This window comes from Staurois parvus, unplaced genomic scaffold (genome assembly GCF_062004578.1).
Source record: "Staurois parvus isolate SC_StPar_1 unplaced genomic scaffold, SC_StPar_1.0 ptg000144l, whole genome shotgun sequence".
NCBI lineage: Eukaryota > Metazoa > Chordata > Amphibia > Anura > Ranidae > Staurois > Staurois parvus.
The window spans coordinates 1,561,101-1,588,116 of record NW_028317940.1 but is presented as its reverse complement, the minus strand read 5'-3'; the positions used below and the strand labels follow the sequence as shown (position 1 = coordinate 1,588,116).

At 49.2% G+C, this 27,016-nt stretch overlaps 1 protein-coding gene across 1 annotated transcript in view; it reads left to right on the top strand.

Annotated features, from left to right (window-relative positions):
* The first annotated feature begins 7,673 nt into the window (after nucleotides 1-7,673).
* LOC149465056 (uncharacterized) overlaps nucleotides 7,674-27,016 on the top strand; it is a 57,309-nt gene continuing 37,966 nt past the window's right edge. The window contains exons 1-10 of the mRNA XM_089673792.1: nucleotides 7,674-8,578; nucleotides 8,706-8,840; nucleotides 8,927-9,050; nucleotides 9,167-9,264; nucleotides 9,354-9,575; nucleotides 9,665-9,892; nucleotides 9,968-10,165; nucleotides 12,900-13,028; nucleotides 13,687-14,746; nucleotides 17,451-17,514. Of these exons, the coding sequence (XP_089529918.1) occupies nucleotides 8,483-8,578; nucleotides 8,706-8,840; nucleotides 8,927-9,050; nucleotides 9,167-9,264; nucleotides 9,354-9,575; nucleotides 9,665-9,892; nucleotides 9,968-10,165; nucleotides 12,900-13,028; nucleotides 13,687-14,746; nucleotides 17,451-17,514 (2,354 nt within the window). The 5' untranslated portion in view covers nucleotides 7,674-8,482. The remainder of the gene's footprint in view (nucleotides 8,579-8,705; nucleotides 8,841-8,926; nucleotides 9,051-9,166; nucleotides 9,265-9,353; nucleotides 9,576-9,664; nucleotides 9,893-9,967; nucleotides 10,166-12,899; nucleotides 13,029-13,686; nucleotides 14,747-17,450; nucleotides 17,515-27,016) is intronic.

Genomic DNA, 27,016 nt, shown 5'->3' with positions numbered 1-27,016 from the left:
ATGTTGGATCCATCTGTAGGAAACACACACACTGACTGAATCCATTGTTTCTATGTGTTTATCAGATGATGGGGGAATCTAGGTGAAGCTCAGAGGACCTGCACACAGAACAAGGCTGAGTTCAATCCATGAGATGTTTCTCGGGGCTGCAGGTCCTCTGAGCTCCACAAGGTGGTGATCTCACTTCTACCCAGACAGCAAGTCTGTATGGAAGACAGGAAGTGATGTCAGGTACAGACAGGAAGTGATGTCAGGTATATATAGAAAGTTCCGGATGGAAAGGGAGTTGGCAGGAATTATAGAGCAGACAACGCTGGAAGTAGAGGAGGTAATAAGACATCATATCTCCCATCACCGTCTATTATTAGGACCCACATTTCTCCGTCCCGCTTTGCCCTTTTAATACCGCCCCAAAATGTCAGTATTATAAAGGATTTATATAGAGCCAACCATTTCAGTGCTTTACCATATAGAGGTTACAAGGCAGTTCAATACAAGAGGGTTCGGAGGGTCCGTATCATGAGAGCGAGGAGCAGGAGATACGAAAGGTAATGACTGTGAAGGATGAGCTGATGGAAAAGTTCAAAGCTCAGGTGTTAGGTGGAAGCGGGATAGACTTCCCTGAAGAGATGAGTGTCCAGGGATCACCTAAAGGTGCAGAGAGTATAGGAGATCTGAGTCTGAAATATTGAGGGAAGGGAGTTCCATAGGATGGGAGAGGCTCTGAAGAAGTCCTGGAGGTGATGAGGGAGATTGAGAGCCGGAGGTCGTGGGAGGAGAGGAGAGGATGGTTTGGGTGATATTTTGAGACAAGATTGGTGATGTATTTTTACAACAGAGTTGTGGATGGCTTTGTTATTTATCGGTAATATTTTAAATGTTATTAGTTGGAAGATCAGAAGCCAGTGGAGGGATTGGCAGAGAGGGGTGGATGACACTGAATGAGGCCAGTGGAGGACACTGAATGGAAGCCAGTGGAGGGATTGGCAGAGAGGGGTGGAGGACACTGAATGGAGGTCAGTAGAGGGATTGGCAGAGAGAGGTGGAGGACACTGAATGGACGCCAGTGTGGGGATTGGCAAAGAGGGGTGGAGGACACTGAATGGACGCCAGTGTGGGGATTGGCAAAGAGGGGTGGAGGACATTGAATGGAAGCCAGTGGAGGGATTGGCAGAGAGGGGGGGAGGACACGGAATGGAGGCCCGTGGAGGGATTGGCAGAGAGGGGTGGAGGACACTGAATGGAAGCCAGTGGAGGGATTGGCACAGAGGGGTGGAGGACACTGAATGGAGGTCAGTAGAGGGATTGGCAGAGAGAGGTGGAGGACACTGAATGGATGCCAGTGTGGGGATTGGCAAAGAGGGGTGGAGGACACTGAATGGAAGCCAGTGGAGGGATTGGCAGAGAGGGGTGGAGGACACTGAATGGAGGGATTGGCAGAGAGGGGTGGAGGACACGGAATGGAGGCCAGTGGAGGGATTGGCAGAGAGGGGTGGAGGACACGGAATGGAGGCCAGTGGAGGGATTGGCACAGAGGGGTGGAGGACACGGAATGGAAGCCAGTGGAGGGATTTGCAGAGAGGGGTGGAGGACACTGAATGGAGGCCCGTGGAGGGATTGGCAGAGAGGGGTGGAGGACACTGAATGGAAGCCAGTGGAGGGATTGGCAGAGAGAGGTGGAGGACACTGAATGGACGCCAGTGTGGGGATTGGCAAAGAGGGGTGGAGGACACTGAATGGAAGCCAGTGGAGGGATTGGCAGAGAGGGGTGGAGGACAATGAATGGAGGGATTGGCAGAGAGGGGTGGAGGACACGGAATGGAAGCCAGTGGAGGGATTTGCAGAGAGGGGTGGCGGACACTGAATGGAGGCCAGTGGAGGGATTGGCAGAGAGGGGTGGATGACACTGAATGAGGCCAGTGGAGGACACTGAATGGAAGCCAGTGGAGGGATTGGCAGAGGGGGGGGGAGGACACTGAATGAAGGTCAGTAGAGGGATTGGCAGAGAGAGGTGGAGGACATTGAATGGACGCCAGTGTGGGGATTGGCAGAGAGAGGTGTAGGACACGGAATGGAGGCCAGTGGAGGGATTGGCAGAGAGGGGTGGAGGACACTGAATGGATGCCAGTGTGGGGATTGGCAAAGAGGGGTGGAGGACACTGAATGGAAGCCAGTGTCAGGATTGGCAGAGAGGGGTGGAGGACACTGAATGGAGGGATTGGCAGAGAGGGGTGGAGGACACTGAATGGAAGCCAGCGGAGGGATTTGCAGAGAGGGGTGGAGGACACTGAATGGAGGCCAGTGGAGGGATTGGCAGAGAGGGGTGGATGACACTGAATGAGGCCAGTGGAGGACACTGAATGGAAGCCAGTGGAGGGATTGGCAGAGAGGGGTGGAGGACACTGAATGGAGGTAAGTAGAGGGATTGGCAGAGAGAGGTGGAGGACACTGAATGGACGCCAGTGTGGGGATTGGCAGAGAGAGGTGGAGGACACTGAATGGACGCCAGTGTGGGGATTGGCAGAGAGAGGTGGAGGACACTGAATGGACGCCAGTGTGGGGATTGGCAAAGAGGGGTGGAGGACACTGAATGGAAGCCAGTGGAGGGATTGGCAGAGAGGGGTGGAGGACACTGAATGGAGGTCAGTAGAGGGATTGGCAGAGAGAGGTGGAGGACACTGAATGGATGCCAGTGTGGGGATTGGCAAAGAGGGGTGGAGGACACTGAATGGAGGGATTGGCAGAGAGGGGTGGAGGACACGGAATGGAGGCCAGTAGAGGGATTGGCAGAGAGGGGTGGAGGACACTGAATGGAAGCCAGTGGAGGGATTTGCAGAGAGGGGTGGAGGACACTAAATGGAGGCCAGTGGAAGGATTGGCAGAGAGGAGTGGAGGACACTGAATGGAGGTCAGTAGAGGGATTGGCAGTGAGGGGTGGAGAACACTGAATGGAAGCCAGTGGAGGGATTGGCAGAGAGGGGTGGAGGACGCTGAATGGAGGCCAGTGGAGGGATTGGCAGAGATTGGTGGAGGACACTGAAGGAACGCCAGTGTGGGGATTGGCAGAGAGGGGTGTAGGACACTGAATGGAAGCCAGGGGAGGGATTGGCAGAGAGGGGTGGAGGACACGGAATGGAGGCCAGTAGAGGGATTGGCAGAGAGGGGTGGAGGACACTGAATGGAAGCCAGCGGAGGGATTTGCAGAGAGGGGTGGAGGACACTAAATGGAGGCCAGTGGAAGAATTGGCAGAGAGGAGTGGAGGACACTGAATGGAGGTCAGTAGAGGGATTGGCAGTGAGGGGTGGAGAACACTGAATGGAAGCCAGTGGAGGGATTGGCAGAGAGGGGTGGAGGACGCTGAATGGAGGCCAGTGGAGGGATTGGCAGAGATTGGTGGAGGACACTGAATGAACGCCAGTGTGGGGATTGGCAGAGAGGGGTGTAGGACACTGAATGGAAGCCAGGGGAGGGATTGGCAGAGAGGGGTGGAGGACACTGAATGGAGGGATTGGCAGAGAGGGGTGGAGGACACTGAATGGAGGGATTGGCAGAGAGGGGTGGAGGACACGGAATGGAGGCCAGTGGAGGGATTGGCAGAGAGGGGTGGAGGATACTGAATGGAAGCCAGCGGAGGGATTTGCAGAGAGGGGTGGAGGACACTGAATGGAGGCCAGTGGAGGGATTGGCAGAGAGGGGTGGATGACACTGAATGAGGCCAGTGGAGGACACTGAATGGAAGCCAGTGGAGGGATTGGCAGAGAGGGGTGGAGGACACTGAATGGAGGTAAGTAGAGGGATTGGCAGAGAGAGGTGGAGGACACTGAATGGACGCCAGTGTGGGGATTGGCAAAGTGGGGTGGAGGACACTGAATGGAAGCCAGTGGAGGGATTGGCAGAGAGGGGTGGAGGACACGGAATGGAGGCCAGTGGAGGGATTGGCAGAGAGGGGTGGAGGACACTGAATGGAAGCCAGTGGAGGGATTGGCACAGAGGGGTGGAGGACACTGAATGGAGGTCAGTAGAGGGATTGGCAGAGAGGGGTGGAGGACACTGAATGGATGCCAGTGGAGGGATTGGCAGAGAGGGGTGGAGGACGCTGAATGGAGGCCAGTGGAGGGATTGGCAGAGAGGGGTGGAGGACACTGAATGAACGCCAGTGTGGGGATTGGCAGAGAGGGGTGTAGGACACTGAATGGAAGCCAGGGGAGGGATTGGCAGAGAGGGGTGGAGGACACTGAATGGAGGGATTGGCAGAGAGGGGTGGAGGACACAGAATGGAGGTCAGTAGAGGGATTGGCAGAGAGGGGTGGAGGACACTGAATGGAGGCCAGTGGAGGGATTGGCAGAGAAGGGTGGAGGACACTGAATGGAGGCCAGTGGAGGGATTGGCAGAGAGGGGTGGAGGACACTGAATGGAGGCCAGTGGAGGGATTGGCAGAGAGGGGTGGAGGACACTGAATGGAGGCCAGTAGAGGGATTGGCAGACAGGGCTGGATGACACTGAATGGAGGTCAGTGGAGGGATTGGCAGAGAGGGGTGGAGGACAGTGAATGGGAGCTAGTGGAGGGATTGGTAGAGAGGGGTGGAGGACACTGACTGGAGCCCAGTGGAGGGATTGGCATGGAGGAGTGAAGGACACTAAGCGGTTGGTAAGATGGATGAGTCTGGTGACAGCATTTATCATAGACTGAGGGGGGATAGTCTGTGTGGAGGAGGCCAACAAGGATGGAGCTACAATCGTCAAGCTGAGAGATAAGCAGGAAGGGTATTAGTAGCCTGGTGGTGTCATTGATAAGCAACGATCATACAGTCAGGTCCATAAATATTGGGACATCGACAGAATTCTAACATTTTTGGCTCTATACACCACCACAATGGATTTGAAATGAAATGAACAAGATGTGCTTTAACTGCAGACTGTCAGCTTTAATTTGAGGGTATTTACATCCAAATCAGGTGAAAGGTGTAGGAATTACAACAGTTTGCATATGTGCCTCCCACTTGTTAAGGGACCAAAAGTAATGGGACAATTGGCTTCTCAGCTGTTCCATGGCCAGGTGTGTGTTATTCCCTCATTATCCCAATTACAATGAGCAGATAAAAGGTCCAGAGTTCATTTCAAGTGTGCTATTTGCATTTGGAATCTGTTGCTGTCAACTCTCAAGATGAGAGCTGTCACTATCAGTGAAGCAAGCCATCATTAGGCTGAAAAAACAAAATAAACCCATCAGAGAGATAGCAAAAACATTAGGCGTGGCCAAAACAACTGTTTGGAACATTCTTAAAAAGAAGGAACGCACCGGTGAGCTCAGCAACACCAAAAGACCTGGAAGACCACGGAAAACAACTGTGGTGGATGACCGAAGAATTCTTTCCCTGGTGAAGAAAACACCCTTCACAACAATTGGCCAGATCAAGAACACTCTCCAGGAGATAGGTGTTAGGGACCTGCCAGCGGTAGCCTCTAGCGTTCCACAGACCGGAATTCCCCAAGGCACGGAATCTAACCCCCGACCTGCTTGTTCAAGGTTGCGGCCCCTGGGTGCACCCAGCTGTGGTAGAGGCGCTTGGCGGAGGTGTATAGCAGGTGAGAGCCTGATGTAAGGAGGTAGAAAGAGCGGTGAACGGTGTAGAAATTACAACAGTTTGCATATGTGCCTCCCACTTGTTAAGGGACCAAAAGTAATGGGACAGAATAATCATAAATAAAACTTTCACTTTTTAATACTTGGTTGCAAATCCTTTGCAGTCAATTACAGCCTGAAGTCTGGAACGCATAGACATCACCAGACGCTGGGTTTCATCCCTGGTGATGCTCTGCCAGGCCTCTACTGCAACTGTCTTCAGTTCCTGCTTGTTCTTGGGGCATTTTCCCTTCAGTTTTGTCTTCATCAAGTGAAATGCATGCTCAATCGGATTCAGGTCAGGTGATTGACTTGGCCATTGCATAACATTCCACTTCTTTCCCTTAAAAAACTCTTTGGTTGCTTTTGCAGTATGCTTTGGGTCATTGTCCATCTGCACTGTGAAGCGGCGTCCAATGAGTTCTGAAGCATTTGGCTGAATATGAGCAGATAATATTGCCCGAAACACTTAAGAATTCATCCTGCTGCTTTTGTCAGCAGTCACATCATCAATAAATACAAGAGAACCAGTTCCATTGGCAGCCATACATGCCCACGCCATGACACTACCACCACCATGCTTCACTGATGAGGTGGTATGCTTAGGATCATGAGCAGTTCCTTTCCTTCTCCATACTCTTCTCATCACTCTGGTACAAGTTGATCTCGGTCTCATCTGTCCATAGGATGTTGTTCCAGAACTGTGAAGGCTTTTTTAGATGTCGTTTGGCAAACTCTAATCTGGTCTTCCTGTTTTTGAGGCTCACCAATGGTTTACATCTTGTGGTGAACCCTCTGTATTCACTCTGGTGAAGTCTTCTCTTGACTGTTGACCTTGACACACATACACCTACTGTCAGGGAACCCAGATTTGTCCACGATTGTGCACGGGTCTGCGCATGCACGGTATGCCCGGCCGCACTAGCGTGCGAGCATTGGGACCTGGGCACCCGCGACGGCAGTGGCTGTCGCGCATGTGCACTCACAATCGCGGATGCGTGCCTGGCACAAATCAGGGCGCAGGACGCCCTATTTAAAACAGGTCAGGTCTGTATTCTAATTGCCGTATGGTCTTACCTGTATCCTGAGTTCCTGATTTAAGATTGCTTTGTTGCCAACCCTGCCTGACCTTGATGTGCAGATTGTCTCCTGCTCTGAACCTTGGCTTGCCTGACCATTCTCCTGTCTAATCCCACACGTTTTGATCTCCTGTTACCGAACCCGGCTCGTGACCAGTTTATCCTTCTGTCTACTGTTTTTGTACCGTTCTGCCTCCACCGCTACTGACCCGGCCTGCCTGACTCCGCTCTTTCTACCTCCTTACATCAGGCTCTCACCTGCTATACACCTCCGCCAAGCGCCTCTACCACAGCTGGGTGCACCCAGGGGCCGCAACCTTGAACAAGCAGGTCGGGGGTTAGATTCCGTGCCTTGGGGAATTCCGGTCTGTGGAACGCTAGAGGCTACCGCTGGCAGGTCCCTAACACCTATCTCCTGGAGAGTGTTCTTGATCTGGCCAATTGTTGTGAAGGGTGTTTTCTTCACCAGGGAAAGAATTCTTCGGTCATCCACCACAGTTGTTTTCCGTGGTCTTCCAGGTCTTTTGGTGTTGCTGAGCTCACCGGTGCGTTCCTTCTTTTTAAGAATGTTCCAAACAGTTGTTTTGGCCACGCCTAATGTTTTTGCTATCTCTCTGATGGGTTTATTTTGTTTTTTCAGCCTAATGATGGCTTGCTTCACTGATAGTGACAGCTCTCATCTTGAGAGTTGACAGCAACAGATTCCAAATGCAAATAGCACACTTGAAATGAACTCTGGACCTTTTATCTGCTCATTGTAATTGGGATAATGAGGGAATAACACACACCTGGCCATGGAACAGCTGAGAAGCCAATTGTCCCATTACTTTTGGTCCCTTAACAAGTGGGAGGCACATATGCAAACTGTTGTAATTCCTACACCTTTCACCTGATTTGGATGTAAATACCCTCAAATTAAAGCTGACAGTCTGCAGTTAAAGCACATCTTGTTCATTTCATTTCAAATCCATTGTGGTGGTGTATAGAGCCAAAAATGGTAGAAATGTGTCGATGTCCCAATATTTAAGGACCTGACTGTATTTTGTTAGGGACATTGAAAGGGGACAATATTTAGACCGCGATTTGATGTGGGACCCGGTGGAGAGGTCAGAGTCCAGGATTATACCTAGCACCCTAACGTGTTGAGGGACCAATGGTTGTGCTGTTGAGCTTGATGGTAAAGTCAAAGGTGTGACCTGGGGGAGGGCAAATATTATGGGCAATTTTTTTGACTGAGATTGTTAAATATGGAGGTGACCAATGTATGTTTGGAGGAAGGGGAAGATGATGGAGGAGGAGCTATTGAAGAGTTATAGAACATAGAATAGAGCAGAAAGGGGACCACAGGAGTCCAGGGCACAGGTGGTGAGGTGGACCTCAGAAAGAGGTTTAGCAGCTTCCTCAATGATAATCAGGTCAAATGAGGAAACTATTGAGCGTGGTGGTAGCTCTGGTATGTTGGTTGGGGGAGATAGTTGAGCAGAATCATGTTGATCATGTTTTTGAAATGATTGGCAGTCTCCTGGGCAGTGAGTAGGCGGGTGGAGATAGTGGGGGATGATGTAGAGAGTTCAGGGTAGAAAAGAGTTGACAAGAACCGGATCATAGAGATTAGAGAACCATGGAAACCACCAAACTAAAGTTCAGATTTAATATGTTCCTACTGGAGGCCTTCGTTCTTCAATCCAGACTGCTGATATCACCATCCTATCATTGTTCAACCAATCCAGATCATTCTCTGTTGTCAGTGTTATCTGTCTACAGGGAAACCTTCATAGATGGCGGCACCAATAAGGATGGAGGAGGACCGGAGTCACATGACTGAGAGGATACTAAACTTCACCGTGGAGATCATCTGCCTGCTGACCGGAGAGGTGAGGAGGATTCTGGGAGGTCACATGACATCACTCTCATTTCTATTAATAAAACACAGACCTGACTGGAGAGGTGAGGAGGATTCCGGGAGTCTAACATGATATTCCTATTGGTTCCCCAATACAGAGATTTCCTCTTCTGAAGTCAGGTGATCATATGATCATCACAGTGCCTCCATGTGACTCCCTAAAACCTGAGAGACACAACATGGAAAAGATTCTAGAAGTCACCAAGAAGATGATGGAGCTGCTGACAGGAGAGGTGAGCGGTGCCGGGAATTCTGGGACATTCTGCAGTAACAGGCAAGGGATGTGTCTGGATGGTGACTGTATCATTGTGTGTGTCAGGTTCCTATAAGGTGTCAGGGTATCACTGTCTATTTCTCCATGGAGGAGTGGGAGTATTTAGAAGGACACAAGGACCTCTACAAGGACGTCATGATGGACAATCAGCCGCCCCTCACATCTCCGGGTAAGAGGAGACTTTATTGGAAAGGAGAGAGCAGTACGGAGGGTCCACCTAGATCCCCCATCATCTGATAAACACATAGAAACAATGGATTCAGTCAGTGTGTGTGTTTCCTACAGATGGATCCAGTCATGGGAACCCACCAGAGAGATGTCCCCATCCTCTGTATTCCCAGGATTCCACACAGGAAGGTCACACCATCCATCACCATCATCAGGTAGATGAGGAACAATCTCTGATAGTATCATTAGGATCTGTACATTATCTGCATTGTTACCATTGATGTCATTTTTATTATATATTCAGAGTGGAAACCTTAGAGATTGTAAAGTTGATGGTCTAGAAGAGATAACAGAGGAGGAGGATGGGGGGATGGAGGAGTCAGAGATTCCAAAAGGACACAAAGATCTGTACCAGGACACCATGGTGGAGTCCTCCAGCTACAGGAACCCACCAGAGAGATGTCCCCGTCCTCTGTATTCCCGGGAATCCACACAGGAAGGTCACACCATCCCTCACCATCATCAGGTAGATGAGGAACAGTCACTGATAGTATCATTAGGATCTGTACATTATCTGCATTGTTACCATTGATGTCATTTTTATTATATATTCAGAGTGGAAACCTGAAAGATTCTAAAGTTGATGGTCAAGAAGAGATAACAGAGGAGGATGATGAGGATGGGGGGATGGAGGAGTCAGAGATTCCAGAAGGACACAAAGATCTGTACCAGGACACCATGGAGGAGTCATCCAGCTACAGGAACCCACCAGAGAGATCTCCTCGTCCTCTGTATTCCTGGGATTCCATACAGGAAGATCACAACTACACAAAACATGGCCAAGTAAATAATAAATATTAGTAGTTCTGATTTATACACAGAATGTTTGTTACAATTAATGTTTTATTATATATTCAGAGTGGAATCCTCGGGGATGATAATATTGATGTTAAAGAAGAGGAGGATGAGGAGTATGGAGTGATGGAGGAGTTTTCAGAAGGACACAAGGATATGATGGAGCCACCTAATACCAGGAACCCACCAGAGAGATGTCCCCGTCCTCTGTATTCCCGGGATTACACACAGGAAGGTCACACCATCCCTCAGCATCATCGGGTAGGTGGAGTTGAGGGTCGGGAACATAAAGTGATGGAACACTCTGACATGTGGAGACGATGTGTGGACTCTACAAGATGAGATGTTCTATGTGATCTCACATCACAAATCCTTCTATTTTATGGATGTTTTTCTTTCTCGCCCATTGTGGGACACTGGGATTCATATACAGTCAGGATTTCTCTGCCATCTACAGCAGGTTGGGACAAACAAGAAGTTGTAGGCCAGCCCCATATAACCCCTCCTCTCCCCAGCAGGCTTCAGTTTTTTGCTAGTTTCCTAAGAAGTTGGACATCTTTTCTTCAGCTCTGCAGTTTTTTCTTTGTTAGCTTTCTTTTCTTTGGATCTTTAATTAAGGGTTTTAATTAGGACTCTATGCTGACACTGCTCCTTAACTCGGTTGCTCTATATAGCAGTGATCCATATTTTTTCTGCTTAACCTTGCAGGCTTTAACTAGACCCCACTGGGCTGAACATCCTGGAATACCCATGAATAAGACCTTGAGGCACTGTGTCTCTTCCCATACCAGAGTATCACGTACCTGGTGTTAGAGGTCAATGGAGAGAGGTCTTCCCTTTGTGGCGAAGTTCCAGACTCCCCTGGATATGGGACAGAAGGAGTCAGGCTATCACGTACCTGGTGTTAGAGACCAATGGAGAGAGGTCTTCCCTTTGTGGCTAAGTTCCAGACTCCCCTGGATTTGGGACAGAAGGAGTCAGGCCCAAAGTAGCACAGGTCGCCTGTAGGAGTGCTTGTCAGAGGTAAACCCAGGAGCACAGCTGATGCACTGGAATGGTGTCTGCAGACAGGTGGCGCCCGTGAGAGGTATGCAGGCCTTCAGGGAAGCAGAGGACCACAGAGTAGTCTGTTCAAAGCCAAGGTCAGATGCCAGGTGGAGATAGGAACAGACGTAGTCAATAGGATAGCCGGGGTCATACACAGGAGAGCGAGTGAGAATATCCGTTAGCCAAGTCGGGTCAGATCTGGAGAACAGGTGGGAATATCTATTAGCCAAACCGGGTCAGATCTGGAGAACAGGTGAGAATATCTGTTAGCCAAGCCGGGGTCATACACAGGAGAGCAGGTGGGCATATCCGTTAGCCAAGCCGGGTCAGATCTGGAGAACAGGTGACAATATCCATTAGCCAAGCCGGGTCAGATCAGGAGAGCAGATGAGAACATCTCTTAGCCAAGCCGGGGTCAGATCAGGAGAGCAGGTGGGAATATTCGTTAGCCAAGCCGGGGTCAGATCAGGAGAGCAGGTGGGAATAGCCGTTAGCCAAGCCGAGGTCAGATCAGGAAAGCAGGTGGAAATATCCGTTAGCCAAGCTGGTAAGATCAGGAGTCAGGCAGAGAAGACCAGTCCAGGAACAAATCAAATCGGTAACAGCAGATCACAGTAGCAAGGGAACACGGACAAAGGTATTGGGGAGCCAGAGATCAACCAGAAATTTGAGGGAGTGATGGGTTTCCTTATAAAGGCCGTCTAGCGCCAAACTGTGCAAATGCGTGCGTAACTATGCGTCAGTGCGCATGGGAGTTTCGGCTTGCGTCTGTGCGCCAATGCGCATAGATTTTTGCCAGTGTGCATTTCTGCAGCCATGCAAGGTACTGGCAGGAATGCCAGGTCTCGAGTACCTCTGCTGTGGACAGAGCCCTGACACAGAGTGTATCGTGTTAATTAGCAGCAGAGTGCTTTTCAGGTCCAGCCCCAAGTGTGACCCTGTCTCTGAAGACTCTAAGGTTGTCTCTGAAGGCTCTCTAAGGTTGTCTCTGAAGACTCTCTAAGGTTGTCTCTGAAGACTCTCTAAGGTTGTCTCTGAAGACTCTCTAAGGTTATCTCTGAAGGCTCTCTAGGGTTATCTCTGAAGGCTCTCTAAGGTTGTCTCTGAAGGCTCTCTAAGGTTGTCTCTGAAGGCTCTCTAAGGTTGTCTCTGAAGGCTCTCTAAGGTTGTCTCTGAAGGCTCTCTAAGGTTGTCTCTGAAGGCTCTCTAAGGTTGTCTCTGAAGGCTCTCTAAGGTTGTCTCTGAAGGCTCTCTAAGGTTGTCTCTGAAGGCTCTCTAAGGTTGTCTCTGAAGGCTCTCTAAGGTAGTCTCTGAGGACTCTCTAAGGTAGTCTCTGAGGACTCTCTAAGGTTGTCTCTGAGGACTCTCTAAGGTTGTCTCTGAGGACTCTCTAAGGTTGTCTCTGAGGACTCTCTAAGGTTGTCTCTGAAGGCTCTCTAAGGTTGTCTCTGAAGGCTCTCTAAGGTTGTCTCTGTAGACTCTCATGGTTGGTTGGGTTGAGGCTCTGGGAGCCATTTTTGACCATGGTGAAACTTAAGGCTGCAGGACCAAGCAATCAACTGGGTGAAGCAATTCGTGCTCTTTCTCTTTATTCAGCTTGCAAGATGCATCATCAAACTAATGCTCCTGAAAGGTGTGGGCTGTGGAAGGGGAGTAGGGGGGAGGTCACAGGTGAGAGAGGTCATAAAACTGTATAGTGATGTTGAAAACTGAGGTCCAGATTTGCTCCACAATTTTTTTTTTTACATCTAATAGAATTATCATTCATAGGTCAAACGTTTTCCTTTCCTGAGTGATTTTTAGGTTTTCCTTAAGAAATAAAACATTCATATCTTCCATAGAATGGTCCGGTCATGAGAGATGACGTACCTGCAGGGATGCAGTGATGTTCTTCTTTATGTTCTTACAAGTTGTGTCTTTTATTTTTGCTGCCATTCTGTTGATTTAGGGTGAAGATCTGATGAACATGAAAGTTGAGGGTGAAGTAGAAGAGACGTATGTGAGGGATGATCAGCAATATACGGAGGAGGCTGGAATGAGGAGGACATTCATAGAGGAGGACACTCCTACAGAGATCAGCACAGGTGACCAGAATATATTCTTCTCTTATCTCTGCTCTGTTACTGCTCACTGATTGGTCAAGAGTAGGCTGGAGCTGAGGGATATCAGCCAATAGGTTGGTAATGGTCTCCTCCCTGTACTGATACCCCCCTGTGCTGCATATCACCATAACCCTTGGCCTATAGTCACTTGTTCTAAGGGTCTGATATTTGAATCTCATTTCTATCAGAGATCACATGACCCGGTACCTAGGCTTGTGGTTGTGTAAAGAGCATGCCTCTCCCCCAGCCCCCATTGGTTCCTGCTCCTCTGATAAGGAGGTGTAAATGTGGAAGTGATCTGGGAGGAGGACCAAAGGCCCTTTGACTGAAGAGGGGAAGAGTCCCAGCTGGTTGGGACATCCACAGAGAACATCTGCTCCCTCCTATCTCCCTGATCCAGATGGATTCTTGATGGAAGTGAACTAACCATCTCCTATCTATTGATGATGTTTTTCTCTTTTTCCAGGACCCGCCATGGAGAAACCCTCAAAGGATCGTCTCACTTTATCTCCAGGTTGTAAAATGGAAGATGAGGACATCCCAGGAGATTTTGCTGGAGAAAAGACAATGAGCTCCACTATGGATGGTGGACTTCCCAGTGTGGATAGACCATGGGCTCCCTCTGACTCTGAGCAACCTCGTACTGTGGGGGATGGGGCCGGGGTTCCATGTGCCGGGGAAAAGACAGTAAGCTCCACTATGGATGGTGGACTTCCCAGTGTGGATAGACCATGGGATCCCTCTGACTCTGAGCAACCTCCTACTGTGGAGGATGGGACTGGGGTTCCATGTCCTGGAGAAAAGACAATGAGCTCCACTATGGATGGTGGACTCCCCAGTGTGGAGAGACCATGGAGTTCCTCTGACTCTGAGGAATCTGATAGTGCGGAGGATGGGGCTATAATTCAGTGGAAGGTAAGATGTGCCTGTCCAGAATGTGGGGAATGTTTTAACTCTAGATTAAGTCTTTCTGCTCATCTGGTGTTGCATGAGGACAAGAAGAAATTTTCCTGCCCTGAGTGCAATAAATGTTTCCTTCATAAATCATCTATGATCAAACATCAGAGTTCTCACATGGGGAAGAAGAAGTATACCTGTTCTGAGTGCGGGAAATGTTTTGTAGAGAAGTCAAATCTTTCCAGACATCAAAGACTGCACACTGGCGAGAAGCTGTATGTCTGCCCAAAAGATGGAAAATGTTATTCACAGAAATCAGACTATATTAGTCATCAAAGGACACACACAGGGGAGAAACCGTTCGCCTGCCTTCAGTGCGGGAAATGTTTTTCACAGAAGTCTAATCTTAACGTGCATAAGAAACGCCACACACGGGAAAAACGCTTTTCCTGCCCTGTGTGCGGGGAATGCCACCATCTAAAATCAGAATCTGTCATTCATCTGAGATCTCACAAAGTGGATAAGCCATATTCCTGCCCTGAGTGTGGGCTATGCTGTAAATGGAAATCAGATCTCGCCATACATCAAAGAACTCACACAGGAGAGAAACCATATTGCTGCTCCGAGTGCGGGAAACGTTATTCACGGAAGTCAGACCTTGTTAAACATCATAGAACTCACACTGGGGTGAAGCCATTTTCATGCTCTAAATGCGGGAAATGTTTATCAAGCAAGGGTAGTCTTCATGATCATGAGCTACGGCATCTGCATAAAAAACAGAACCCTATGCACACAGGTGATCCAGAGGAAGGATAAAGTGCAAGACAAGTGGGGTACAATTTCTCTAAGAGATGGTTTTAGCAGTCCTATTTTTTTTTTTCTTGGCAGATTTGCCTCATAAATATATTTTGAGGTCTATATTGAAGATGGCAGGAAGCTGTAGAACTGTGTAGAAGGCCTAACTCTATAGCCCTGTGTGTCTCGAGTGGACGAGAAGTCCATGCTCTGCTCGTCATGACCTCATCTATGTGAGGGAACTTATCATCTGAGGAGTGACCATCACAAACAACTTCCAAAGTGCCACATTAACTCGTTTCCACCAAAACTTTGACATCATAGAGACAACCCATTAGAGAGAGATTGAAAAAGGCTTGGAGTCTGTGTTTTGCTCCTCATGACCTCATCTGTGTGGAGGAACTTGTACAAACAACTTCCAAGGTGCCACTTCTATTTAATTCCCCCAAAAAATAATCATCATAGAGACAACCCAACAAGGACACATGGAGAAAGGCTTGGAGTCCATGTTCTGCTCTTCCTGACCTCGTGTATGGAAGAACTTCTCATCTGAGGATTGACCATTGAAAACAACTACCAAGGTGCCACATCTACTCATTTCCACCAAAACTTTGATATCATAGAGACAACCCAATAGAGACAGATGGAGAAAGGCTTGGAATCCATGTTGTGCTCTTCATGACCTCATCTGTGTGGAGAACTTGTAATCTGAGGAGCGACCGTTGCAAACTTCTGAGGTGCCACATCTATGTAGTTCCACCAAAACTAGTCATCATCATAGAGACAACCCAACAAGGACACATGGAGAAAGGCTTGGAGTCCATATTCTGCTCTTCACAGCCTCAACTATTTGAGGAACTTGTCATCTGAGGAGTGACAGTCACAAACAAATTCCAAGGTGCACAATCTATGCATTTCCACCAAAACTTTGACATCCTAGAGACAACCTAATAGAGACAGACCGAGAAAGGCTTGGAGTCCATATTCTACTCTTCATGACCTCACCTGTGTGGAAGATCGCATTGTATGAGGAGTGACCATCACAAACAACTTCCAAGGTGCCATATGTAAGCATTTCCTCCAAAACGATGTTATCCTAGAGACAACCTAATAAAAACGCATGGAGAAAGGTTTTGAGTCCATGTCCTGTTTTTTATTACCTCATCTGTGTGGAGGAACTTCTCATTTAAGGAGTGACCAACACAAGCAACTTCCAAGGTGCTACATCTATGCAGTTCCTCCAAACCTAGTCATCATCATCATAGAGATAATCCAAAAGAGACAAATGGAGAAAGGTTTGTATCCCATGTTCTGCTGTTCATGACCCCACCAGTGTGGAAGAACTTATCATCTCAAAAACCCCTAAAGTGGCACCAATGCATAAAGGAGGTCTTCTTGTGGCATCCATTTGGTGACTTGAACTTGTAGCTTGTGCTGTTCTTGGAAATGCTAACCCTGACCCATTCATCAGAACCAGCTGTTCCAAATGACTTCTGGTCACTTCCGAAAGCAGAGCCTCTACTCCCAGTACGTGAAGTGGCACCCCCAACAGGTGACTGTGCAAAGGAGATAAGTCCAGCCCATTGTCATTCCTTGAGGAGCCTGAGAAATTACCTGTATATTTCTTCCAAAGCCATGTTCTGAAAACAATGGATTGCTGGATCTTTTAGTGTACTTCCACCAACTGGAAAAACCATATTGCCCCAAATGGAAAAGTTTATTTTTGTATTTGACCTATTCTTATGCACTGCCTGCCTAGGGTTATTAAAATGTAAAATTAACAAATGGCTTCTGATACTAAGCGAAGAACTCCTATTTCTAGAGAGATCGGTGGATTGTGTGACCGGTGTGTGTGCGCTAAGTCTTCCTAGAGAGATCGGTGGATTGTGTGACCTGTGTGTGCACTCGGTCTTCCTAGAGAGATCGGTGGATTGTGTGACCGGTGTGTGTGCGTTCGGTTTTCTATAAAGAGATCTGTGAATTGTGTGACCTGTGTGTGCGCTTGGTCTTCCTAGAGAGATCGGTGGATTGTGTGACCTGTGTGTGCGCTCGGTCTTCCTAGAGAGATCGCTGGATTGTGTGACCTGTGTCTGTGCGCTCGGTCTTCTATAGAGGGATCGGTGGATTGTATGACCGGTGTCTGTGTGCTCGGCCCTCCTAGAGAGATCGGTGTATGGTGTGACCAGTGTGTGTGTTCTCAGTCTTCTATAGAGAGATCAGTGGATTGTGTGACCGGTGTCTGTGTGCTCTGTCTTTTATAGAGAGATCGGTGGATTGTGTGACCGGTGTCTGTGCGTTCGGTCTTCTATAGAGAGATCGGTGCATTGTATGACCGGTATCTGTGCGCTCAGTTTTCTATAGAGAGATCGGTGTATTGTGTGACCGGTGTCTGTGCGCTCGGTCTTCCTAGAGACATCGGTGGATTGTGGGACTGGTGTGTGTGCGCTCGGTCTTCCATAGAGAGATTGGTGTATTGTGTGACCGGTGTCTGTGCGCTTGGTCTTCCTAGAGAGATCGGTGGATTGTATGACCAGTGTCTGTGCGCTCGGTCTTCCTAGAGAGATCGGTGGATTGTGTGACGTGTGTGTGCGCTCGTTCTTCCATAGAGAGATTGGTGTATTGTGTGACCAGTGTCTGTGTGCTCGGTCTTCTATAGAGAGATCGATGTATTGTATGACCGGTGTCTGTGCGCTTGGTCTTCCTAGAGAGATCGGTGGATTGTATGACCGGTGTCTGTGCGCTCGGTCTTCCTAGAGAGATCGGTGGATTGTATGACCGGTGTCTGTGCGCTTGGTCTTCCTAGAGAGATTGGTGGATTGTGTATGACCGGTGTCTGTGCGCTCGGACTTCCTAGAGAGATCGGTGTATTGTATGAACGGTGTCTGTGCGCTCGGTCTTCCTAGAGAGATCGGTGGATTGTGTGACCGGTGTCTGTGCGCTCGGTCTTCCTAGAGAGATCGGTGGATTCTATGACCGATGTCTTGCATTGTGTGTCTCCAGATTTCAGAAAGATTGTGGTCAGTGTGTGTATGCAGGCAGACCTGCCAGACATGAATCTAGGTGTATGTATACCATCGCCTAGAAGACCAGTCAGCTAACAGGTGGTGGCAACCCACCCTAAATCATCTGTTGGGTGTGGGCATGGGCTGTCAGTCTAGTGAATAATGCAAGGATTCTAGCTTGCAGGATAGCATGGGTAATCTCAGAAGAGACTTGACTACTCCACAACCCTTAGAGTACACCAGATTGTATGTAAAATGTGAATCTGCCGGAGCGTGGAAAGTCAACTGGATTTGAGGGATGGTGGTCCATGTGATTACAGGTTGTGATAATTGTTTCACAGCTGGTTCTTCGTGGTCAAAATAAGTTTTTTCTCATTCCTCCTGAACCTCCTGAAATCATCTCCCCGTTTTAGTCATTGATTGAAGTATCTTTTTTTTTTTTTTTGGAGGAAATTAATGTCTTTGTTCTTGGTTGATGCTGGTTGATCTACTTACTACACACAACAAACCCTAACCCTACACATTCATTGGAGGAACATCAATAGGTTCTGCTTAGTATGAGTTTTCCATCCCGTCATCCAGGCGTGGTGGTCTTTGTGGGGAAATAAATACATGGCTTATCCAACCATAGCCATGAGTTGGCAAGCCTTCACAGATCTTTTAGCAAAATGAACACATAAATAATAAATGTAGCCCTACCCCCCCGAGAGCCACTGGTTTTGGGTCCCCCTTTACCTCCTGCACAGCCAGGCAACATACATTTTCCACTTGTATCCAGACACAAGAAATGGTCAATGGGCTTGGTTTTTTAATTTTATTAGGGAATTTAACTTGGCTAGGGTAAAGGGGTTATGGGATGTCCAACTTGATCGTAGAATAACAATTTGAGGACAATTTTCTACTCAAAAATACTACAAAATTGGCGATAAATTACTATGTTCCAGCCAGAACCATGACCGTCTTTAGCAAAGCAAGCAACATACAGGAGCTCTGAGTTCCCTTGAATGGATTTTTAGCAAAGTCCCAACTTGTAGGAGCTCTAAGTCTCCTCCCTGTACAATATACCAGCCCACCTGGCTATGGTATCTTCCCAGGTGAACTCAGGGCAGTGGAGCTCCCTCCTTTAGCTCTTCTCTTTCCTCCTTCAGCTTCCAGCCTGAAGGCAGGACCCTCCTTCTCTGGCATCCCCCCAGGCTCCACAGCAGCACCTCTCAGCGCTCCATCTTCCACCCGACTCCCTTGCAGGCCAGGCTCTGCCATATTTATGGGTTGGTCTGCCACACTGCCTGGGATTGGTCAGACTCCCATAAATATGCAGATCTGCACCTCCTCACCTCCACCTACTGACTTCTAGAAGCTTCTCCCAATTTCTAGAGCAGAAGGAGGTACCAGAGGACTGACCTGTAGAGCCCTCCAGCCCTGACCAGAATTAACCCTCAGACTAAATCCAGGCTTCTAACTACTCTGACCAACTATATACACCAGAAGGCACTACATAAATAATATTTTTCTGCTTTGTCTGGGTCCGTAGAAGAGGGATTTATTTGGGAGAACAAAGCAAAAAACTCAATTGTGGAATCTCCGAGGTTCCATCCTAATATTTGGGTTATAGTCCATATGGTCGCTGACCGTATAGTCACCGATCTCTTGAGAAAACAAGAGAGATTACAACTAAAGAAGGACACCTTTCAAAGGAAAGGACATCCAGCACAATTATTGAAGTTGTAAGGAGTGCTGACCATGCCCGCCCCTTCTGCCAACCTCCATTCATAGAAGCTGTACTGTAACTTTCATGAATGAAACGTGATCTACGATTGGAATAGACCTTTCATTCATCCATCCCTCCTCCATTCATAGAGGCCATACTACATCTTCCATGAATGAAGATATGGAGCTGTGAGGTCTGTGTGATGTCATAGGATGTGTTGGCACTGAATGGAGGAAATAGGGTGGAGGAACTGTGATGTCCGTGTGATGTCGTAGCTTGCACTGACTCCATATGGAGGAACATTGGGAGGAGGAGCTGCGTGGTCAGTGTAATGTTGTAGGTTGCACTGACTCCAAATGGAGGAACATTGGGAGGAGGAGCTGTATGGTCAATATGATGACGTAGGTTGCACTGACTCCAGATGGAGGAACATTGGGAGGGGGAGCTGTGTGGTCAGTGTGATGACGTAGGATGCATGGACTCCAGATGGAGGAACATTGGGAGGAGGAGCTGTGTGGTCAGTGTGATGACGTAGGTTGCATGGACTCCAGATGGAAGAACATTGGGAGGAGCTGTGGGGTATGTGGGATGTCGTAGGTTGCATGGACTCCAGATGGAAAAACATTGGGAGGAGCTGTGAGGTATGTGTGATGTCGTAGGTTGCACTGACTCCAGATGGAGGAACATTAGGAGGAGGAGCTGCGTGGTCAGTGTAATGTTGTAGGTTGCACTGACTCCAAATGGAGGAACATTGGGAGGAGGAGCTGTATGGTCAATGTGATGTCGTAGGTTGCACTGACTCCAGATGGAGGAACATTGGGAGGAGGAGCTGCGTGGTCAGTGTGATGACGTAGGTTGCATGGACTCCAGATGGAAGAACATTGGGAGGAGCTGTGGGGTATGTGGGATGTCGTAGGTTGCACTGACTCCAGATGGAGGAACATTGGGAGGAGGAGCTGCGTGGTCAGTGTGATGTTGTAGGTTGCACTGACTCCAAATGGAGGAACATTGGGAGGAGGAGTTGTATGGTCAATGTGATGACGTAGGTTGCATGGACTCCAGATGGAGGAACATTGGGAGGAGGAGCTGCGTGGTCAGTGTGATGTTGTAGGTTGCACTGACTCCAAATGGAGGAACATTGGGAGGAGGAGTTGTATGGTCAATGTGATGAAGTAGGTTGCATGGACTCCAGATGGAGGAACATTGGGAGGGGGAGCTGTGTGGTCAGTGTGATGACGTAGGATGCATGGACACAAGATGGAGGAACATTGGGAGGAGGAGCTGTGTGGTCAGTGTGATGTCGTAGGTTGCATGGTCTCCAGATGGAGGAGCATTGGGAGGAGGAGCTGCGTGGTCAGTGTGATGTCGTAGGATGCACTGACTCCAGATGGAGGAACTTTGGGAGGAGGAGCTATGTGGTCAGTGCGATGACTCCGGATGGAGGAACATTGGGAGGAGGAGCTGTGTGGTCAGTGTGATGACGTAGGTTGCATGGACTCCAGATGGAAGAACATTGGGAAGAGCTGTGAGGTATGTGTGATGTCGTAGGTTGCACTGACTCCAGATGGAGGAACAATGGGAGGAGGAGCTGCGTGGTCAGTGTAATGTTGTAGGTTGCACTGACTCCAAATGGAGGAACATTGGGAGGAGGAGCTGTACGGTCAATGTGATGACATAGGTTGCAATGACTCCAGATGGAGGAACATTGGGAGGAGGAGCTATGTGGTCAGTGCGATGACTCCGGATGGAGGAACATTGGGAGGAGGAGCTGTGTGGTCAGTGTGATGTCATAGGTTACATGGTCTCCAGATGGAGGAATATTGGGATGAGGTGCTGTGTTGTCAGTGTGATGTCGTAGGTTGCATGGTCTCCAGATGGAGGAACATTGGGAGGAGGAGCTGTGTGGTCAGTGTGATGACGTAGGTTGCATGGACTCCAGATGGAAGAACATTGGGAGGAGCTGTGGGGTATGTGGGATGTCGTAGGTTGCACTGACTCCAGATGGAGGAACATTGGGAGGAGGAGCTGCGTGGTCAGTGTGATGTTGTAGGTTGCACTGACTCCAAATGGAGGAACATTGGGAGGAGGAGTTGTATGGTCAATGTGATGACGTAGGTTGCATGGACTCCAGATGGAGGAACATTGGGAGGAGGAGCTGCGTGGTCAGTGTGATGTTGTAGGTTGCACTGACTCCAAATGGAGGAACATTGGGAGGAGGAGTTGTATGGTCAATGTGATGACGTAGGTTGCATGGACTCCAGATGGAGGAACATTGGGAGGGGGAGCTGTGTGATCAGTGTGATGACGTAGGATGCATGGACACAAGATGGAGGAACATTGGGAGGAGGAGCTGTGTGGTCAGTGTGATGTCGTAGGTTGCATGGTCTCCAGATGGAGGAGCATTGGGAGGAGGAGCTGCGTGGTCAGTGTGATGTCGTAGGATGCACTGACTCCAGATGGAGGAACAATGGGAGGAGGAGCTGCGTGGTCAGTGTAATGTTGTAGGTTGCACTGACTCCAAATGGAGGAACATTGGGAGGAGGAGCTGTACGGTCAATGTGATGACATAGGTTGCAATGACTCCAGATGGAGGAACATTGGGAGGAGGAGCTGTGTGGTCAGTGTGATGTCATAGGTTACATGGTCTCCAGATGGAGGAGCATTGGGAGAAGGAGCTGCGTGGTCAGTGTGATGTCGTAGGTTGCATGGTCTCCAGATGGAGGAATATTGGGAGGAGGAGCTGCGTGGTTAGTGTGATGTCGTAGGTTGCACTGACTTAAGATGGAGGAACATTGGGAGGAGGAGCTGCATGGTCAGTGTGATGTCGTAGGTTGCACGGACTCTTGATGGAGGAACATTGCAGAGACTGGGCTGTATATCGGTGTGTTTTCCACATCTCCACATTGGAATTATACACATTAACTGAACCCGTGTTTGTTCTCTCACCCACAGAGAAATATAAATCCACAACCAGCAGAAGAACTCTATACTTACCTGGTAGAAACCATTTGATTTATTTCAGTGAACCAGTCGGAAAGAGAACAAAGTCATCCGGTGTCAAGGGCAAAGATATAACCTGTGCCCCCTCCCCCCATGCACCCCCAATCATATATTCCCAACTGCACCCCTCTTCCCATGATGCATGCCTGAACATCTTCTGCGGTGTGACACCATCCCCAGATGACACCATGCGTGTGTTAGCACCACTGCACAGCTCCCAACTGACAATTTAAAAATGGCGTGTGGGCAGCCTTGTCCAATGAATCGCACAGCCTGTCATGCAGACTGCCCCCATCAGTGATGACATCACCTTGTTCTCCCAATAACAAGATCCAATTGTGACAGTAGCTTGGCAGATGGGAGCAGGGGAAGGCTAAAGCTCCACCCATTTTTTCCACACCTTTGTTCAACTCTAGATAATAACTGAGATGAAGAGTGAATCCGTGAGTTGCTTGGAGCTATACCTGCCAGAGGACATGTGATAAGAAGGGCACTGCTAGCCAAGCAACCTTCCCCCCTACCCCCCACACACATGAAAAACCACTGCTCCTGGGGCCACTGCCCCTCCATGCTGCTTGATTGAGCAGCATGGCGCAAGAGAGCTGCAAAGCAATTGGCTGTAAAGAAATTAGCCCCACCCCCGAAGTCACGTAAAGCAGGGCATGGGAGAAAGAACAGCCCCAGAGCCCAGAATTAGACTCCCAATCTGCTACCAACTGTTGAGGGGCCCCAAGCATAAAGATGAGGTCAGTGTAGGGGCCACAGCTGGGGGCAATGATAAGTGAGACTTGGGGAGGATGATGGAAGCTGTGTGTGCTGCCTCTTCCTCTGTTCTGTCTGTTCTCTATTATTTACCGCCCCTCCTGTACTGTCTTTTGCCTGTCCCCACCATCAACTACCCCCTTTATACTGTCTGTCCCCACCATCAACTGCCTCCTCTGTACTGCTTGCCCCCATCATCAACTGCCCCCTCTGTACTGCTTGCCCCCATCATCAACTGCCCCCTCTGTACAGGCTGCCCCATCATCAAATGCCCCCTCTGTACTGCCTGCCCCCATCATCAACTGCCCCCTCTGTACTGGCTGCCCCATCATCAAATGCCCCCTCTGTACTGCCTGCCCCCATCATCAACTGCCCCCTCTGTACTGCCTGCCCCATCATCAACTGCCCCAGCTGTACTGCCTGGCCCCACCGTCAACTGCCCCCTCTGTACTGCCTGGCCCCACCGTCAACTGCCCCCTCTGTACTGCCTGGCCCCATCATCAACTGCCCCCTGTGTACTGCCTGGCCCCACCGTCAACTGCCCCCTCTGTACTGCCTGGCCCCACCGTCAACTGCCCCCTCTGTACTGCCTGTCATCATCATCAACTTCCCCCTCTGTACTGCCTGCCACCATCATCAACTGCCCCCTCTGTACTGCCTGCCACCGTCATCAACTGCCCCCTCTGTACTGCCTGGCCCCACCAACAACTGCCTCCTCTGTACTGCCTACCACCATCAACTACCCCCTCTGTACTGCCTGACCCCACCATCAACTGCCCCCTCTGTACTGCCTGGCCCCGCCATCAACTGCAAACCAAAGTAAAGAAGAATCCTACACGTTCCGACCATTCAGGCCTCAGTCATGGCCACGAACATCCGAAACGCGTAGGCATCTTATGTGGCTATATACTGCTGTTCCTTGACAACAAATGGATGTTCTTCATAGATCTTCTCCAAGGTGCCGGCTTTTCCTTTGGTTTGTGCATGTATCCTGGCTTACAGGGAACAGTGAGCTCTATCAAGCAGAATGGGGAGCGGAGGTTGCAGCACTGCTTGTTTGTCTTTGCCCCATTATCATCTGCTCCCTCCGTACTACCCGTCTCCACCATCAACTGACACCTCTGTACTACCTGCCCCACCATCAACTGACACCTCTGTACTACCTGTCCCCGCCATCAACTGACACCTTTGTACTACCTGTCCCCACCATCAACTGACACCTCTGTACTACCTGTCCCCACCATCAACTGCTCCCTCTGTACTGCCTGTTTCCGCCATCAACTGACACCTCTGTACTACCTGTCTCCACCATCAACTGACACCTCTGTACTGCCTGTCCCCACCATCAATTGACACCCCTGTACTGCCTGTCCCCACCATCAATTGACACCCCTGTACTACCTGCCCCACCATCAACTGACACCTCTGTACTACCTGTCCCCACCATTAACTGACACCTTTGTACTACCTGTCCCCGCCATCAACTGACACCTCTGTACTACCTGTCCCCACCATCAACTGCTCCCTCTGTTCTGCCTGTTTCCACCATCAACTGACACCTCTGTATTACCTGTCTCCACCATCAACTGACACCCCTGTACTGCCTGTCCCCACCATCAATTGACACCTCTGTACTGCCTGTCTCCACCATCAAATTACACTTTTGTACTACCTGTCTCCACCATCAATTGACACCTCTGTACTACCTGTCCCCACCATCAAATGCTCCCTCTGTACTACCTGTCTCCACCATCAACTGACACCTCTGTACTGCCTGTCCCCACCATCAAATGACACCTCTTTACTACCTGTCCCCACAGTCAATTGACACCTCCGCACTGCCTGTCTCCGCCATCAATTGGCACCTCTGTACTGTCTGTCTCCACCATCAATTGACACCTCCGTACTGCCTGTCCCCACTATCAATTGACATCTCCATACTACCTGTCTCCACCATCAATTGACACCTCCGTACTACCTGTCCCCACCATCAATTGACACATTTGTACTACCTGTCCCCTCCATCAATTGACACTACTGTACTGCCAGTCTCCACCATCAATTGTCACCCCTGTACTACCTTTCTCCACCATCAATTGACAACTCTGTACTGCCTGTCCCCATTAAATGGCCTCCCTCTGTATGATCTGCCCCCACCATAAACTGGCCCCGCTTGTACTTTCTTCCCCCACCACCAACTGCTCCTCTGGGAATACAACATTGCAACCACCATCATGAGGATAAGGTGCCTTGCCAGGGACAAGGTAACCTCCCATTGCTAAGGGCATATGGCCTAATATGGCTCAGGAGGGGATGCACACTCACTGCCTGTTCTGTCAGGACCTGGGTCTGAAGCTGCAACCTCTGCTACATTTGGTGGTGTCTCTTCTTGCTGAACCTTCTAGGATGCTGAATAGCAACCTGGAAAATTCTTTGAACAATCTTGCCTTGAACCTTTCTTCTCTTGATCCCTGACCCCTTTGCTCCTCCCATGAACTTCCTATTTAAGCCACTTTTCCCTTCCTTCCTCCAGGTAAGATCTCACTCTTTTCACTCCTACAGCTGTCCTTATCTCTGCTACCCTTCATTACCAACCTTTGACTAGTACCTCGACTACGCTTCTGCTTGATCCCAACCTGCAACCACTTGTTACCGACTTTTGACTTGTTCTTTGACTACGCTTCTGCTTGATCCCAGCCTGCAACCACTTGTTACTGTCCTTTGGCTTGTTCCTCAACTACGCTTCTGCTTGATTCCAACCTGCAACCACTTGTTACCGACCTTTGGCTTGTTCCTTGATTACACTTCTGCTTGATCCCAGCCTGCAACCACTTGTTACCGACCTTTGGCTTCTTCCTCAACTATGCTTCTGCTTCATCCCAGCCTGCAACCACCTATTACCGACCTGTGGCTTGTTCCTTGACCACGCTTCTGCTTGATCCCAACCTGTAACCACTTGTTAACGACCTTCGACTTGTTCCTCAACTACGTTTCTACTGGATTCAAACCTGCAACCACTTATTACCGACCTTTGGCTTGTTCCTCAACTACGCTTCTGCTTGATTCCAACCTGCAACCACTTGTTACCGACCTTTGGCTTGTTCCTCAACTACGCTTCTGCTTGATTCCAACATGCAACACTTGTTACTGACCTTTGGCTTGTTCCTTGACTACGCTTCTGCTTGATCCCAGCCTGCAACCACTTATTACCGACCTTTGGCTTGTTCCTCAACTACGCTTCTGCTCAATCCCAACCTGCAACCACTTGTTACCGACCTTTGGCTTGTTCCTTGACTATGCTTCTGCTTGATCCCAGCCTGCAACCATTTGTTACCGACCTTTGGCTTGTTTCTCAACTATGCTTCTGCTTGATTCCAACCTGCAACCACTTGTTACCGACCTTTGTTTGGCTTGTTCCTAGACTACGCTTCTGCTGGATCCCAACCTGCAACCACTTGTTACCGACTTTTGGCTTGTTCCTTGACTATAATTCTACTTGATCCCAACCTGCAACCACTTTTACTTACCTTTGGCTTGTTCCTTGACTACGCTTCTGCTGGATCCCAACCTGCAACCACTTGTTACCGACTTTTGGCTTGTTCCTTGACTATAATTCTACTTGATCCCAACCTGCAACCACTTTTACTGACCTTTGGCTTGTTCCTTGACCATGCTTCTGCTTGATCCCAACCTGCAACCACTTGTTACCAACCTTTGGTTTGTTTACTGGCTAGGCTTCTGCTTGCTCGCTACCTGCTATATCTGCTACTGGACCCTGGCTTGCTCACCTCCTGGTGGG